The sequence below is a fragment of the Salmo salar genome, chromosome 18 (assembly GCF_965601325.2).
Source record: "Salmo salar chromosome 18, fSalSal1, whole genome shotgun sequence".
Lineage (NCBI taxonomy): Eukaryota > Metazoa > Chordata > Actinopteri > Salmoniformes > Salmonidae > Salmo > Salmo salar.
Genome location: NC_138308.1, coordinates 28,907,944 through 28,925,324, shown reverse-complemented (window position 1 = coordinate 28,925,324; position 17,381 = coordinate 28,907,944). Strand labels below are relative to the sequence as shown.

At 40.7% G+C, this 17,381-nt stretch overlaps 1 protein-coding gene across 7 annotated transcripts in view; it reads left to right on the top strand.

Annotated features, from left to right (window-relative positions):
* Positions 1-17,381, top strand: part of LOC106577220 (zinc finger MIZ domain-containing protein 1) — a 242,404-nt gene that overhangs the window by 221,192 nt on the left and 3,831 nt on the right. For all 7 annotated transcript variants that reach the window (XM_045700990.2, XM_045700993.2, XM_045700991.2 and 4 more), the window contains 9 exons: positions 12,779-12,857; positions 12,938-13,069; positions 13,404-13,509; positions 13,967-14,127; positions 14,626-14,693; positions 15,367-15,435; positions 15,684-15,952; positions 16,109-16,320; positions 16,712-16,996. In XM_045700990.2, coding sequence (XP_045556946.2) covers positions 12,779-12,857; positions 12,938-13,069; positions 13,404-13,509; positions 13,967-14,127; positions 14,626-14,693; positions 15,367-15,435; positions 15,684-15,952; positions 16,109-16,320; positions 16,712-16,996 — 1,381 coding nt within the window. The remainder of the gene's footprint in view (positions 1-12,778; positions 12,858-12,937; positions 13,070-13,403; positions 13,510-13,966; positions 14,128-14,625; positions 14,694-15,366; positions 15,436-15,683; positions 15,953-16,108; positions 16,321-16,711; positions 16,997-17,381) is intronic.

The following is a 17,381-nucleotide window of genomic DNA, read 5'->3' as shown; positions in this document are numbered from 1 at the left end:
CTTAACCAAATCTACTTTGAAACTAAAGTATCCACAGTGAGGTTCATGGTGGTCTTAACCAAATCTACTTTGAAACTAAAGTATCCACAGTGAGGTTGTTGGTGGTCTTAACCAAATCTACTTTGAAACTAAAGTATCCACAGTGAGGTTCTTGGTGGTCTTAACCAAATCTACTTTGAAACTAAAGTATCCACAGTGAGGTTCTTGGTCGTCTTAACCAAATCTACTTTGAAACTAAAGTATCCACCTCACACACAGTGTGGTTCTTGGTAGTCTTAACCAAATCTACTTTGAAACTAAAGTATCCACAGTGAGGTTGTTGGTGGTCTTAACCAAATCTACTTTGAAACTAAAGTATCCACAGTGAGGTTCTTGGTGGTCTTAAACAAATCTACTTTGAAACTAAAGTATCCACAGTGAGGTTCTTGGTAATCTTAACCAAATCCACTTTGAAACGAAAGTATCCACCTCATAGACAGTGTGGTTCTTGGTGGTCTTAACCAAATCTACTTTTAAACTAAAGTATCCATCTCACACACAGTGAGGTTCTTGGTGGTCTTAACCAAATCTACTTTGAAACTAAAGTATCCACAGTGAGGTTCTTGGTAGTCTTAAACAAATCTACTTTGAAACTAAAGTATCCACAGTGAGGTTCTTGGTAGTCTTAACCAAATCTACTTTGAAACTAAAGTATCCACAGTGTGGTTCTTGGTAGTCTTAAACAAATCTACTTTGAAACTAAAGTATCCACAGTGAGGTTCTTGGTGGTCTTAACCAAATCTATTTTGAAACTAAAGTATCCACCTCACACACAGTGAGGTTCTTGGTGGTCTTAACCAAATCTACTTTGAAACTAAAGTATCCACAGTGAGGTTCTTGGTGGTCTTAACCAAATCTATTTTGAACTAAAGTATCCACAGTGAGGTTCTTGGTGGTCTTAACCAAATCTACTTTGAAACTAAAGTATCCACAGTGAGGTTCTTGGTGGTCTTAACCAAATATATTTTGAAACTAAAGTATCCACAGTGAGGTTCTTGTTGGTCTTAACCAAATCTACTTTGAAACTAAAGTATCCACCTCACACACAGTGAGGTTCTTGGTGGTCTTAACCAAATCTACTTTGAAACTTAAGTATCCACAGTGAGGTTCTTGGTGGTCTTAACCAAATCTATTTTGAACTAAAGTATCCACAGTGAGGTTCTTGGTGGTCTTAACCAAATCTACTTTGAAACTAAAGTATCCACAGTGAGGTTCTTGGTGGTCTTAACCAAATCTACTTTGAAACTAAAGTATCCACCTCACAGACAGTGAGGTTCTTGGTGGTCTTAACCCAATCTACTTTGAAACTAAAGTATCCACCTCACATACAGTGTGGTTCTTGGTGGTCTTAACCAAATCTACTTTGAAACTAAAGTATCCATCTCACACACAGTGAGGTTCTTGGTGGTCTTAACCAAACCTACTTTGAAACTAAAGTATCCACAGTGAGGTTCTTGGTAGTCTTAAACAAATCTACTTTGAAACTAAAGTATCCACAGTGAGGTTCTTGGTAGTCTTAACCAAATCTACTTTGAAACTAAAGTATCCACAGTGTGGTTCTTGGTAGTCTTAACCAAATCTACTTTGAAACTAAAGTATCCACAGTGAGGTTCTTGGTGGTCTTAACCAAATCTACTTTGAAACTAAAGTATCCACCTCACACACAGTGTGGTTCTTGGTAGTCTTAACCAAATCTACTTTGAAACTAAAGTATCCACAGTGAGGTTGTTGGTGGTCTTAACCAAATCTACTTTGAAACTAAAGTATCCACAGTGAGGTTCTTGGTAATCTTAACCAAATCCACTTTGAAACGAAAGTATCCACCTCATAGACAGTGTGGTTCTTGGTGGTCTTAACCAAATCTACTTTGAAACTAAAGTATCCACCTCACACACAGTGTGGTTCTTGGTAGTCTTAACCAAATCTACTTTGAAACTAAAGTATCCACAGTGAGGTTGTTGGTGGTATTAACCAAATCTACTTTGAAACTAAAGTATCCACAGTGAGGTTCTTGGTGGTCTTAACCAAATCTACTTTGAAACTAAAGTATCCACAGTGAGGTTCTTGGTGGTCTTAACCAAATCTACTTTGAAACTAAAGTATCCCCCTCACACACAGTGAGGTTCTTGGTGGTCTTAACCAAATCTACTTTGAAACTAAAGTATCCACAGTGAGGTTCTTGGTAGTCTTAACCAAATCTACTTTGAAACTAAAGTATCCACCTCACACACAGTGAGGTTCTTGGTGGTCTTAACCAAATCTACTTTGAAACTAAAGTATCCACCTCACATACAGTGTGGTTCTTGGTGGTCTTAACCAAATCTACTTTGAAACTAAAGTATCCATCTCACACACAGTGAGGTTCTTGGTGGTCTTAACCAAATCTACTTTGAAACTAAAGTATCCACAGTGAGGTTCTTGGTAGTCTTAAACAAATCTACTTTGAAACTAAAGTATCCACAGTGAGGTTCTTGGTAGTCTTAACCATATCTACTTTGAAACTAAAGTATCCACAGTGTGGTTCTTGGTAGTCTTAACCAAATCTACTTTGAAACTAAAGTATCCACAGTGAGGTTCTTGGTGGTCTTAACCAAATCTACTTTGAAACTAAAGTATCCACCTCACACACAGTGTGGTTCTTGGTAGTCTTAACCAAATCTACTTTGAAACTAAAGTATCCACAGTGAGGTTGTTGGTGGTCTTAACCAAATCTACTTTGAAACTAAAGTATCCACAGTGAGGTTCTTGGTGGTCTTAAACAAATCTACTTTGAAACTAAAGTATCCACAGTGAGGTTCTTGGTAATCTTAACCAAATCCACTTTGAAACGAAAGTATCCACCTCATAGACAGTGTGGTTCTTGGTGGTCTTAACCAAATCTACTTTGAAACTAAAGTATCCACCTCACACACAGTGTGGTTCTTGGTAGTCTTAACCAAATCTACTTTGAAACTAAAGTATCCACAGTGAGGTTGTTGGTGGTATTAACCAAATCTACTTTGAAACTAAAGTATCCACAGTGAGGTTCTTGGTGGTCTTAACCAAATCTACTTTGAAACTAAAGTATCCACAGTGAGGTTCTTGGTGGTCTTAACCAAATCTACTTTGAAACTAAAGTATCCCCCTCACACACAGTGAGGTTCTTGGTGGTCTTAACCAAATCTACTTTGAAACTAAAGTATCCACAGTGAGGTTCTTGGTAGTCTTAACCAAATCTACTTTGAAACTAAAGTATCCACCTCACACACAGTGAGGTTCTTGGTGGTCTTAACCAAATCTACTTTGAAACTAAAGTATCCACCTCACATACAGTGTGGTTCTTGGTGGTCTTAACCAAATCTACTTTGAAACTAAAGTATCCATCTCACACACAGTGAGGTTCTTGGTGGTCTTAACCAAATCTACTTTGAAACTAAAGTATCCACAGTGAGGTTCTTGGTAGTCTTAAACAAATCTACTTTGAAACTAAAGTATCCACAGTGAGGTTCTTGGTAGTCTTAACCATATCTACTTTGAAACTAAAGTATCCACAGTGTGGTTCTTGGTAGTCTTAACCAAATCTACTTTGAAACTAAAGTATCCACAGTGAGGTTCTTGGTGGTCTTAACCAAATCTACTTTGAAACTAAAGTATCCACAGTGAGGTTGTTGGTGGTCTTAACCAAATCTACTTTGAAACTAAAGTATCCACAGTGAGGTTCTTGGTGGTCTTAACCAAATCTACTTTGAAACTAAAGTATCCACAGTGAGGTTCTTGGTCGTCTTAACCAAATCTACTTTGAAACTAAAGTATCCACCTCACACACAGTGTGGTTCTTGGTAGTCTTAACCAAATCTACTTTGAAACTAAAGTATCCACCTCACACACAGTGAGGTTCTTGGTGGTCTTAACCAAATCTACTTTGAAACTAAAGTATCCACCTCACACACAGTGTGGTTCTTGGTAGTCTTAACCAAATCTACTTTGAAACTAAAGTATCCACAGTGTGGTTCTTGGTAGTCTTAAACAAATCTACTTTGAAACTAAAGTATCCACAGTGAGGTTCTTGGTGGTCTTAACCAAATCTACTTTGAAACTAAAGTATCCACCTCACACACAGTGTGGTTCTTGGTAGTCTTAACCAAAACTACTTTGAAACTAAAGTATCCACAGTGAGGTTGTTGGTGGTCTTAACCAAATCTACTTTGAAACTAAAGTATCCACAGTGAGGTTCTTGGTGGTCTTAACCAAATCTATTTTGAAACTAAAGTATCCACCTCACACACAGTGAGGTTCTTGGTGGTCTTAACCAAATCTACTTTGAAACTAAAGTATCCACAGTGAGGTTCTTGGTGGTCTTAACCAAATCTATTTTGAACTAAAGTATCCACAGTGAGGTTCTTGGTGGTCTTAACCAAATCTACTTTGAAACTAAAGTATCCACAGTGAGGTTCTTGGTGGTCTTAACCAAATATATTTTGAAACTAAAGTATCCACAGTGAGGTTCTTGTTGGTCTTAACCAAATCTACTTTGAAACTAAAGTATCCACCTCACACACAGTGAGGTTCTTGGTGGTCTTAACCAAATCTACTTTGAAACTTAAGTATCCACAGTGAGTTTCTTGGTGGTCTTAACCAAATCTATTTTGAACTAAAGTATCCACAGTGAGGTTCTTGGTGGTCTTAACCAAATCTACTTTGAAACTAAAGTATCCACAGTGAGGTTCTTGGTGGTCTTTACCAAATCTACTTTGAAACTTAAGTATCCACAGTGAGGTTCTTGGTAGTCTTAACCAAATCCACTTTGAAACTAAAGTATCCACCTCACAGACAGTGAGGTTCTTGGTGGTCTTAACCAAATCTACTTTGAAACTAAAGTATCCCCTCACGCACAGTGAGGTTCTTGGTGGTCTTAACCAAATCTACTTTGAAACTAAAGTTTCCACAGTGAGGTTCTTGGTAGTCTTAAACAAATCTACTTTGAAACTAAAGTATCCACCTCACAGACAGTGAGGTTCTTGGTGGTCTTAACCCAATCTACTTTGAAACTAAAGTATCCACCTCACATACAGTGTGGTTCTTGGTGGTCTTAACCAAATCTACTTTGAAACTAAAGTATCCATCTCACACACAGTGAGGTTCTTGGTGGTCTTAACCAAACCTACTTTGAAACTAAAGTATCCACAGTGAGGTTCTTGGTAGTCTTAAACAAATCTACTTTGAAACTAAAGTATCCACAGTGAGGTTCTTGGTAGTCTTAACCAAATCTACTTTGAAACTAAAGTATCCACAGTGTGGTTCTTGGTAGTCTTAACCAAATCTACTTTGAAACTAAAGTATCCACAGTGAGGTTCTTGGTGGTCTTAACCAAATCTACTTTGAAACTAAAGTATCCACCTCACACACAGTGTGGTTCTTGGTAGTCTTAACCAAATCTACTTTGAAACTAAAGTATCCACAGTGAGGTTGTTGGTGGTCTTAACCAAATCTACTTTGAAACTAAAGTATCCACAGTGAGGTTCTTGGTAATCTTAACCAAATCCACTTTGAAACGAAAGTATCCACCTCATAGACAGTGTGGTTCTTGGTGGTCTTAACCAAATCTACTTTGAAACTAAAGTATCCACCTCACACACAGTGTGGTTCTTGGTAGTCTTAACCAAATCTACTTTGAAACTAAAGTATCCACAGTGAGGTTGTTGGTGGTATTAACCAAATCTACTTTGAAACTAAAGTATCCACAGTGAGGTTCTTGGTGGTCTTAACCAAATCTACTTTGAAACTAAAGTATTCACAGTGAGGTTCTTGGTGGTCTTAACCAAATCTACTTTGAAACTAAAGTATCCCCCTCACACACAGTGAGGTTCTTGGTGGTCTTAACCAAATCTACTTTGAAACTAAAGTATCCACAGTGAGGTTCTTGGTAGTCTTAACCAAATCTACTTTGAAACTAAAGTATCCACCTCACACACAGTGAGGTTCTTGGTGGTCTTAACCAAATCTACTTTGAAACTAAAGTATCCACCTCACATACAGTGTGGTTCTTGGTGGTCTTAACCAAATCTACTTTGAAACTAAAGTATCCATCTCACACACAGTGAGGTTCTTGGTGGTCTTAACCAAATCTACTTTGAAACTAAAGTATCCACAGTGAGGTTCTTGGTAGTCTTAAACAAATCTACTTTGAAACTAAAGTATCCACAGTGAGGTTCTTGGTAGTCTTAACCATATCTACTTTGAAACTAAAGTATCCACAGTGTGGTTCTTGGTAGTCTTAACCAAATCTACTTTGAAACTAAAGTATCCACAGTGAGGTTCATGGTGGTCTTAACCAAATCTACTTTGAAACTAAAGTATCCACAGTGAGGTTGTTGGTGGTCTTAACCAAATCTACTTTGAAACTAAAGTATCCACAGTGAGGTTCTTGGTGGTCTTAACCAAATCTACTTTGAAACTAAAGTATCCACAGTGAGGTTCTTGGTCGTCTTAACCAAATCTACTTTGAAACTAAAGTATCCACCTCACACACAGTGTGGTTCTTGGTAGTCTTAACCAAATCTACTTTGAAACTAAAGTATCCACAGTGAGGTTGTTGGTGGTCTTAACCAAATCTACTTTGAAACTAAAGTATCCACAGTGAGGTTCTTGGTGGTCTTAAACAAATCTACTTTGAAACTAAAGTATCCACAGTGAGGTTCTTGGTAATCTTAACCAAATCCACTTTGAAACGAAAGTATCCACCTCATAGACAGTGTGGTTCTTGGTGGTCTTAACCAAATCTACTTTTAAACTAAAGTATCCACCTCACACACAGTGTGGTTCTAGGTAGTCTTAACCAAATCTACTTTGAAACTAAAGTATCCACAGTGAGGTTGTTGGTGGTATTAACCAAATCTACTTTGAAACTAAAGTATCCACAGTGAGGTTCTTGGTGGTCTTAACCAAATCTACTTTGAAACTAAAGTATCCACAGTGAGGTTCTTGGTGGTCTTAACCAAATCTACTTTGAAACTAAAGTATCCCCCTCACACACAGTGAGGTTCTTGGTGGTCTTAACCAAATCTACTTTGAAACTAAAGTATCCACAGTGAGGTTCTTGGTAGTCTTAACCAAATCTACTTTGAAACTAAAGTATCCACCTCACACACAGTGAGGTTCTTGGTGGTCTTAACCAAATCTACTTTGAAACTAAAGTATCCACCTCACATACAGTGTGATTCTTGGTGGTCTTAACCAAATCTACTTTGAAACTAAAGTATCCATCTCACACACAGTGAGATTCTTGGTGGTCTTAACCAAATCTACTTTGAAACTAAAGTATCCACAGTGAGGTTCTTGGTAGTCTTAAACAAATCTACTTTGAAACTAAAGTATCCACAGTGAGGTTCTTGGTAGTCTTAACCATATCTACTTTGAAACTAAAGTATCCACAGTGTGGTTCTTGGTAGTCTTAACCAAATCTACTTTGAAACTAAAGTATCCACAGTGAGGTTCTTGGTGGTCTTAACCAAATCTACTTTGAAACTAAAGTATCCACAGTGAGGTTGTTGGTGGTCTTAACCATATCTACTTTGAAACTAAAGTATCCACAGTGAGGTTCTTGGTCGTCTTAACCAAATCTACTTTGAAACTAAAGTATCCACCTCACACACAGTGTGGTTCTTGGTAGTCTTAACCAAATCTACTTTGAATCTAAAGTATCCACCTCACACACAGTGAGGTTCTTGGTGGTCTTAACCAAATCTACTTTGAAACTAAAGTATCCACCTCACACACAGTGTGGTTCTTGGTAGTCTTAACCAAATCTACTTTGAAACTAAAGTATCCACAGTGAGGTTGTTGGTGGTCTTAACCAAATCTACTTGGAAACTAAAGTATCCACAGTGAGGTTCTTGGTCGGTCTTAACCAAATCTATTTTGAAACTAAAGTATCCACCTCACACACAGTGAGGTTCTTGGTGGTATTAACCAAATATATTTTGAAACTAAAGTATCCACAGTGAGGTTCTTGTTGGTCTTAACCAAATCTACTTTGAAACTAAAGTATCCACCTCACACACAGTGAGGTTCTTGGTGGTCTTAACCAAATCTACTTTGAAACTAAAGTATCCACAGTGAGGTTCTTGGTGGTCTTAAACAAATCTACTTTGAAACTAAAGTATCCACCTCACACACATTGAGGTTCTTGGTGGTCTTAACCAAATCTACTTTGAAACTAAAGTATCCACCTCACATACAGTGTGGTTCTTGGTGGTCTTAACCAAATCTACTTTGAAACTAAAGTATCCATCTCACACACAGTGAGGTTCTTGGTGGTCTTAACCAAATCTACTTTGAAACTAAAGTATCCACAGTGAGGTTCTTGGTAGTCTTAAACAAATCTACTTTGAAACTAAAGTATCCACAGTGAGGTTCTTGGTAGTCTTAACCAAATCTACTTTGAAACTAAAGTATCCACAGTGTGGTTCTTGGTAGTCTTAAACAAATCTTTTTTGAAACTAATGTATCCACAGTGAGGTTCTTGGTGGTCTTAACCAAATCTACTTTGAAACTAAAGTATCCACCTCACACACAGTGTGGTTCTTGGTAGTCTTAACCAAAACTACTTTGAAACTAAAGTATCCACAGTGAGGTTGTTGGTGGTCTTAACCAAATCTTTTTTGAAACTAAAGTATCCACAGTGAGGTTCTTGGTGGTCTTAACCAAATCTACTTTGAAACTAAAGTATCCACCTCACACACAGTGAGGTTCTTGGTGGTCTTAACCAAATCTACTTTGAAACTTAAGTATCCACAGTGAGGTTCTTGGTGGTCTTAACCAAATCTATTTTGAACTAAAGTATCCACAGTGAGGTTCTTGGTGGTCTTAACCAAATCTACTTTGAAACTAAAGTATCCACAGTGAGGTTCTTGGTGGTCTTAACCAAATCTACTTTGAAACTTAAGTATCCACAGTGAGGTTCTTGGTAGTCTTAACCAAATCCACTTTGAAACTAAAGTATCCACCTCACAGACAGTGAGGTTCTTGGTGGTCTTAACCAAATCTACTTTGAAACTAAAGTATCCACAGTGAGGTTCTTGGTAGTCTTAAACAAATCTACTTTGAAACTAAAGTATCCACCTCACACACAGTGAGGTTCTTGGTGGTCTTAACCCAATCTACTTTGAAACTAAAGTATCCACCTCACATACAGTGTGGTTCTTGGTGGTCTTAACCAAATCTACTTTGAAACTAAAGTATCCATCTCACACACAGTGAGGTTCTTGGTGGTCTTAACCAAATCTACTTTGAAACTAAAGTATCCACAGTGAGGTTCTTGGTAGTCTTAAACAAATCTACTTTGAAACTAAAGTATCCACAGTGAGGTTCTTGGTAGTCTTAACCATATCTACTTTGAAACTAAAGTATCCACAGTGTGGTTCTTGGTAGTCTTAACCAAATCTACTTTGAAACTAAAGTATCCACAGTGAGGTTCTTGGTGGTCTTAACCAAATCTACTTTGAAACTAAAGTATCCACAGTGAGGTTGTTGGTGGTCTTAACCAAATCTACTTTGAAACTAAAGTATCCACAGTGAGGTTCTTGGTGGTCTTAACCAAATCTACTTTGAAACTAAAGTATCCACAGTGAGGTTGTTGGTGGTCTTAACCAAATCTACTTTGAAACTAAAGTATCCACCTCACACACATTGAGGTTCTTGGTGGTCTTAACCAAATCTACTTTGAAACTAAAGTATCCACCTCACATACAGTGTGGTTCTTGGTGGTCTTAACCAAATCTACTTTGAAACTAAAGTATCCATCTCACACACAGTGAGGTTCTTGGTGGTCTTAACCAAATCTACTTTGAAACTAAAGTATCCACAGTGAGGTTCTTGGTAGTCTTAAACAAATCTACTTTGAAACTAAAGTATCCACAGTGAGGTTCTTGGTGGTCTTAACCAAATCTACTTTGAAACTAAAGTATCCACCTCACACACAGTGTGGTTCTTGGTAGTCTTAACCAAATCTACTTTGAAACTAAAGTATCCACAGTGAGGTTGTTGGTGGTCTTAACCAAATCTACTTGGAAACTAAAGTATCCACAGTGAGGTTCTTGGTCGGTCTTAACCAAATCTATTTTGAAACTAAAGTATCCACCTCACACACAGTGAGGTTCTTGGTGGTATTAACCAAATATATTTTGAAACTAAAGTATCCACAGTGAGGTTCTTGTTGGTCTTAACCAAATCTACTTTGAAACTAAAGTATCCACCTCACACACAGTGAGGTTCTTGGTGGTCTTAACCAAATCTACTTTGAAACTAAAGTATCCACAGTGAGGTTCTTGGTGGTCTTAAACAAATCTACTTTGAAACTAAAGTATCCACCTCACACACATTGAGGTTCTTGGTGGTCTTAACCAAATCTACTTTGAAACTAAAGTATCCACCTCACATACAGTGTGGTTCTTGGTGGTCTTAACCAAATCTACTTTGAAACTAAAGTATCCATCTCACACACAGTGAGGTTCTTGGTGGTCTTAACCAAATCTACTTTGAAACTAAAGTATCCACAGTGAGGTTCTTGGTAGTCTTAAACAAATCTACTTTGAAACTAAAGTATCCACAGTGAGGTTCTTGGTAGTCTTAACCAAATCTACTTTGAAACTAAAGTATCCACAGTGTGGTTCTTGGTAGTCTTAAACAAATCTTTTTTGAAACTAATGTATCCACAGTGAGGTTCTTGGTGGTCTTAACCAAATCTACTTTGAAACTAAAGTATCCACCTCACACACAGTGTGGTTCTTGGTAGTCTTAACCAAAACTACTTTGAAACTAAAGTATCCACAGTGAGGTTGTTGGTGGTCTTAACCAAATCTTTTTTGAAACTAAAGTATCCACAGTGAGGTTCTTGGTGGTCTTAACCAAATCTACTTTGAAACTAAAGTATCCACCTCACACACAGTGAGGTTCTTGGTGGTCTTAACCAAATCTACTTTGAAACTTAAGTATCCACAGTGAGGTTCTTGGTGGTCTTAACCAAATCTATTTTGAACTAAAGTATCCACAGTGAGGTTCTTGGTGGTCTTAACCAAATCTACTTTGAAACTAAAGTATCCACAGTGAGGTTCTTGGTGGTCTTAACCAAATCTACTTTGAAACTTAAGTATCCACAGTGAGGTTCTTGGTAGTCTTAACCAAATCCACTTTGAAACTAAAGTATCCACCTCACAGACAGTGAGGTTCTTGGTGGTCTTAACCAAATCTACTTTGAAACTAAAGTATCCACAGTGAGGTTCTTGGTAGTCTTAAACAAATCTACTTTGAAACTAAAGTATCCACCTCACACACAGTGAGGTTCTTGGTGGTCTTAACCCAATCTACTTTGAAACTAAAGTATCCACCTCACATACAGTGTGGTTCTTGGTGGTCTTAACCAAATCTACTTTGAAACTAAAATATCCATCTCACACACAGTGAGGTTCTTGGTGGTCTTAACCAAATCTACTTTGAAACTAAAGTATCCACAGTGAGGTTCTTGGTAGTCTTAAACAAATCTACTTTGAAACTAAAGTATCCACAGTGAGGTTCTTGGTAGTCTTAACCATATCTACTTTGAAACTAAAGTATCCACAGTGTGGTTCTTGGTAGTCTTAACCAAATCTACTTTGAAACTAAAGTATCCACAGTGAGGTTCTTGGTGGTCTTAACCAAATCTACTTTGAAACTAAAGTATCCACAGTGAGGTTGTTGGTGGTCTTAACCAAATCTACTTTGAAACTAAAGTATCCACAGTGAGGTTCTTGGTGGTCTTAACCAAATCTACTTTGAAACTAAAGTATCCACAGTGAGGTTCTTGGTCGTCTTAACCAAATCTACTTTGAAACTAAAGTATCCACCTCACACACAGTGTGGTTCTTGGTAGTCTTAACCAAATCTACTTTGAAACTAAAGTATCCACCTCACACACAGTGAGGTTCTTGGTGGTCTTAACCAAATCTACTTTGAAACTAAAGTATCCACAGTGAGGTTCTTGGTGGTCTTAACCAAATCTACTTTGAAACTAAAGTATCCACAGTGAGGTTCTTGGTGGTCTTAACCAAATCTACTTTGAAACTAAAGTATCCACAGTGAGGTTCTTGGTCGTCTTAACCAAATCTACTTTGAAACTAAAGTATCCACAGTGAGGTTCTTGGTGGTCTTAACCAAATCTACTTTGAAACTAAAGTATCCACAGTGAGGTTCTTGGTGGTCTTAACCAAATCTACTTTGAAACTAAAGTATCCACAGTGAGGTTCTTCGTCGTCTTAACCAAATCTACTTTGAAACTAAAGTATCCACCTCACACACATAGTTATGGACTTAAAACTTTAAGACACCTGTACCATGTCAGATATAGAGTTGAAATGTATTCCATTTTTAGTTTGAATCCCAATATTACACTTTATATACATCACAGAAGACTGAAATATAATTAAACTGTTTGACATAGAAACACTGGATTTTCACTGTTTTAAATTTGTGTTTTATTTATGAATTATGACATTGTGCAAAATATGAATAACAAAGAGGGAGCTTTTGTTCATTGACTGCAGGAAAGGACTACAGAACTTTCAACCAAACTTATTACCAACCCTTGACCAACTGAATCTGGTGTACTAGTGCTGGGCTGGAACAAAACTGTGCAGTCCTGGCTGGGGGTCCATGAGGAGTGGATTCGGGAAAACTATTTTGTATTTGGCTATATTGACCACTGCCCTTTGCTCTTTGACCCCACTAGGTCAGACCTGGAGCTGCAGTTCAAGTGTTACCACCACGAGGACCGACAGATGAACACCAACTGGCCTGCCTCCGTCCAGGTCAGCACACACACACACATACTCATGCACACACATGGTCACACGTGTACACACGCACAAACTGTCCTTCTTCCTTCCAGGTCAGTGTCAACGCCACGCCCCTGACCATCGAGCGAGGCGACAACAAGACGTCCCATAAACCCTTGCACCTGAAGCAAGTGTGCCAGCCCGGCAGAAACACCATCCAGATCACCGTCACTGCCTGCTGCTGTGTGAGTACACCATCCAATGGAACATGCAGAACAAAGGATACAAGGGATATGTTAAATAACATGTGGCTTAATGTTTTAAACTCTTTGTAACTACCCCTGTTGCGTATACACTTGGCAGTGGTTATTCACTGGTTATTTAGTTGAATTTCTGTTATATGGCCGGTCAACATTGCGGTGCTGTGATTGGTTGAGACACCTCTGTGCTGTGATGTAAACAGAAGGTGTAGAAGCTAACACACTATAGTAGAACTACTGCTGTCTGTAGAGAATTCACTGTTCATAACCCACTCTTTATTTAGGTCTCTATGTCTTCATGTATTTTCTCTATGTGCAGTCGCACCTGTTTGTGCTGCAGCTGGTCCACAGGCCTTCAGTCCGCTCCGTCCTGCAAGGGCTCCTGAAGAAGAGACTCCTGCCTGCAGAACACTGCATCACCAAGAGTATGTTACTATTGCTATACTGTACTATACCACTACTATACTATACTACCTTTACATCAATCTTCTGTGCAAGAATATGCCATCAGTCAAATCTAATCAAATTTAATTAGTCACATGCACCGAAAACAACAGGTGTAGTAGACCTTACAGTGAAATGCTTACTGACAAGCCCCTAACCAACATTGCAGTTTAAAAAATACGAATAAGAATAAGAAATAAAAGGAACAAGTAGTTAAAGAGCAGCAGTATAATAACAATAGCGAGACGATATACAAGGGGTACCGGTACAGAGTCAATGTGCGGGGGCACCGGTTAGTCGAGGTAAATTTCTCTCTCTTTCCCCCCTCGCACCCCCTCTCTCGCCTTCCTTTCCCCTCCCTCCTTCCCACCCACCCCTCCCTCCCTCCCTACCTCCCTCTTTTTCCCTCCCTCACTCCCTCCTTTCCCCTCCCTCCAGTTAAGAGGAACTTCAGCAGCGTAGTGGCCTCGTCGGGTAACACCAGTCTAAACGGGGAGGACGGCGTTGAGCAGACCGCCATCAAAGTCTCCCTCAAATGCCCAATCACCTTCAGGCGCATCCAGCTGCCCGCCAGAGGGCATGACTGCAAACATGTACAGGTAGGATGGCAGGAAAGGGTATGTTTTTCATACACACATTACCTACATTATAGGGCGGCAGGTAGCCTAGCAGTTAAGAGCGTTGGGACAGTAAACGAAAGGTTGCTGGTTTGAACCCCCAAGCCGTCTAAGTGAACAATCTGTCAATGTGCCCTTGAGCAAGGCACTTAACCCTAACTGTAAGCCTCTCTGGATAAGAGCATCTGCTAAATGACTATCATGTAAATGGAGTATATTATACAAGGGACACGGGTTTCCGCTGACTATGTGCCTAGACCAGGAAAAATGCTAGGTCCTTATAGCACAAGTTGTTCGGTGAACTACGCTAATGTGATGAGTAAACTTGCCTGAGACCTGAAGACTCACGTTAGCTCCCAGAGCTAATGCTTAGGCTTTAGCTCAGTGGGCTAACCTGGTCTTGAAGCAATACACCTGACAGATCATACAATATATCCCCTGTTTAGGAAATACATGATTCTGATGTGTTTTGTCTTCCAGTGTTTTGATCTGGAGTGGTATCTGCAGCTGAACTGTGAGAGGGGGACGTGGAGGTGTCCTGTGTGCAAGTATGTGGTGACCATTTCCAAACTATGTTTTGTCAATAAAGTTATGTCTCCTCTTTGAATGAGTTAAAATAATGCCTTTCTCTCGCTCTCTCTTGCCCCCCTCCATCTCTCTCCCTCCCCATCTCTCTCCCTCCCCCTCCATCTCTCTCTTGTCCCCCCTCCATCTCGCCCCCCATCTCTCTCCCCCTCCATCTCTCTCCCCATCATCTCTCTCTCCTCCCCTCCATCTCTCTCCCTCCCCCCTCCATCTCTCCCCCCTTCTATCTCTCTCCCCCCTTCCATCTCTCTCCCTCCCTCCCCCTCCATCTCTCACCCTCCCTCCCCCTCCATCTCTCTCCCTCCCTCCCCCTCCATCTCCCTCCCCCTCCATCTCTTTCCCCCCTCTATCTCTCTCCCTCCCCCTCCATCTCTCCCTCCCCCTTCATCTCTCCCCCCTCCATCTCTCTCTCCCCCTCCATCTCTCTCCCTCCCCCTCCATCTCTCTCTCTCCCCCTCCATCTCTCTCTCTCTCTCCCCTCCACTCTCCCTCCCTCTCTCTCCCCTCTCCCTCCTTCCTCTCTCCTTCCTCCCTCTCCCCTCTCCTTCCTCCCCCTCCTCTCCCCTCCCCTCTCCTTCTTCCACTCCTCTCTCTCGCTCCCCTTCCTCCCTCCCTCCTTTCTCTTTCTCATCGCAGTAAAACTGCATTGTTAGAGGGTTTAGAGGTGGACCAGTACATGTGGGGAATCCTCAACGCCATCCAGAAGTATGTATTATTCTTCTTTATTACTAATAATAGTTATTGTTATTATTATTAACCTTCAGTGCTTCATGTTCTTTTCCAGTATTCCCACTAGTATTTCTATAGTGTCTAGGACCATAAATATTCCCTTCTTCAACCTGCAGTGCTTAAATGTTATTTTCCACTATTCCCAATATTACTACCATACTGGACTTTTCCACTTCCTCCGTAATATCGGACTGTATAAAAATGTCCCCTTCCTCTTCCCGTAGTTCGGAGTTTGAGGAGGTGACCATTGACCCATCGTGTAGCTGGCGGCCGGTGCCCATCAAGTCTGACCTCCATATCAAAGAAGACCCTGATGGACCGCTGGCCAAACGCTTCAAGACCATGAGCCCCTCCCAGATGACCATGCCCAATGTCATGGAGATGATCGCCCAGCTGGGCCCTGGCCCCTCCCATTACCCATCAGGCCCTGCTCAGCACGGGGGAGGCGGCACCGGGGGAAACCCAGGGGAGTACGGTGGCCCCAGAGGCCCAGGTAAAGACCATTTTCAGAATTCAGACATTGCATTTACATTTTAAATGTTTGTTATTTAGTAGACACTCTTATCCAGAGCAACTACAGTCATACTAAGGTAGGTAAAACAACTTAAGAAATCTCTCCCCTTATTTGTGTTTTTTTTTGTGCTGCTAGGCAACAATTACCACGGCCACGGGAACTTTGACTTCCCCCACGGTAACCCCTCAGGCGGGGGAGGAGGAGGAGGGGGTGGAGGTGGACTGAGAGGGGGAGGAGGATCCCCCATGAGTGACTTTATCCACCCCCCACAGCTGTCCCACCTCCCAGACATTCCTGTGGTTCTCCTATCCCAGGACAAGCCCCTCAGCCACGGCATCAACGACCCCGTAAGTCTCCTACACCTCCATCACCAACCACCAGGGCTCACACCAGAGTTGTTGAAAATCCTCATAGAAAAAGTCAAATACCCACATCCAAACATTTCCCAGGTGCAGGGTCCAAAAAGTGTCGTATGAAAGGAGTAGTAATAGTTGCACACTGTTGTAAATCATCTGGTATAGGTTGTTGTAATGTTTGTAAGGCCTGTCAAAGAAAAGCACTGATCTGGATCACGTTAGCTTTGGCATTGTGCACAGCGTGTCTTGGCAGTCTTTCTCATGTCACCCTCTGCATGTCAGCTCCGAGCTTACTTTAAACCACACTCCTTTCTCTGTCTCCCTCTTTCTCTCCATCCCTCCTTCCCTATCTCTCTCCCTCCATATCTCTCTCTCTCCTCAGATGTCTCATCCTTCCACCACTGATCGGCACCATAATTCCATGCAACAGCAGAGCGCACACATGCCTCCTCACCCCAACAGCCAGTCGTTACATCATGGTGGCAGCCAATCAGGGCAGTCGTTACATCACAGCAACCAGTCGTTGCAGCCCCCTCGCCAGCAGGCCCCAACTCCCCAACAGCAGCAAGGCCAGAACAGCCGCCCGCATGGCGATTTGAACTTTAACCACTCGTCCTCGGGCATCGAAGGTCAAATTAGTGGTGACATGCCTGAGCCCTCCCTAGATGTAAGTGTGACATCATTGTGACATCGTGCTTACGGATGCCACGTCTGCTAAACCTTATCTCATTGTTAGTGCAACCCGGGATCCTTGGGACGGCCGTACCCTAAATCCTAACCATAACCCTTACCTAACCTTAACCCTATTCTTAACCCTTACACATAACCATTTTACATTTCAACTTCAATGGGGTAAGGTCAGATTTGGGACGTCGCAAGGATTCTGGATAGCAAGGACCCTTCTCTCATTGCCTAACTATGGTTTGATGGGAAAAGTCCACTGCTACAGTATGTTGATGCCGCTAGTTGTTTAAATAGACTCTTTGGATAGAAGTGAGCAGTCTAATGACAATGCGTATATCTTCCCTTATATTTTTCTCTCTCCATCTCTC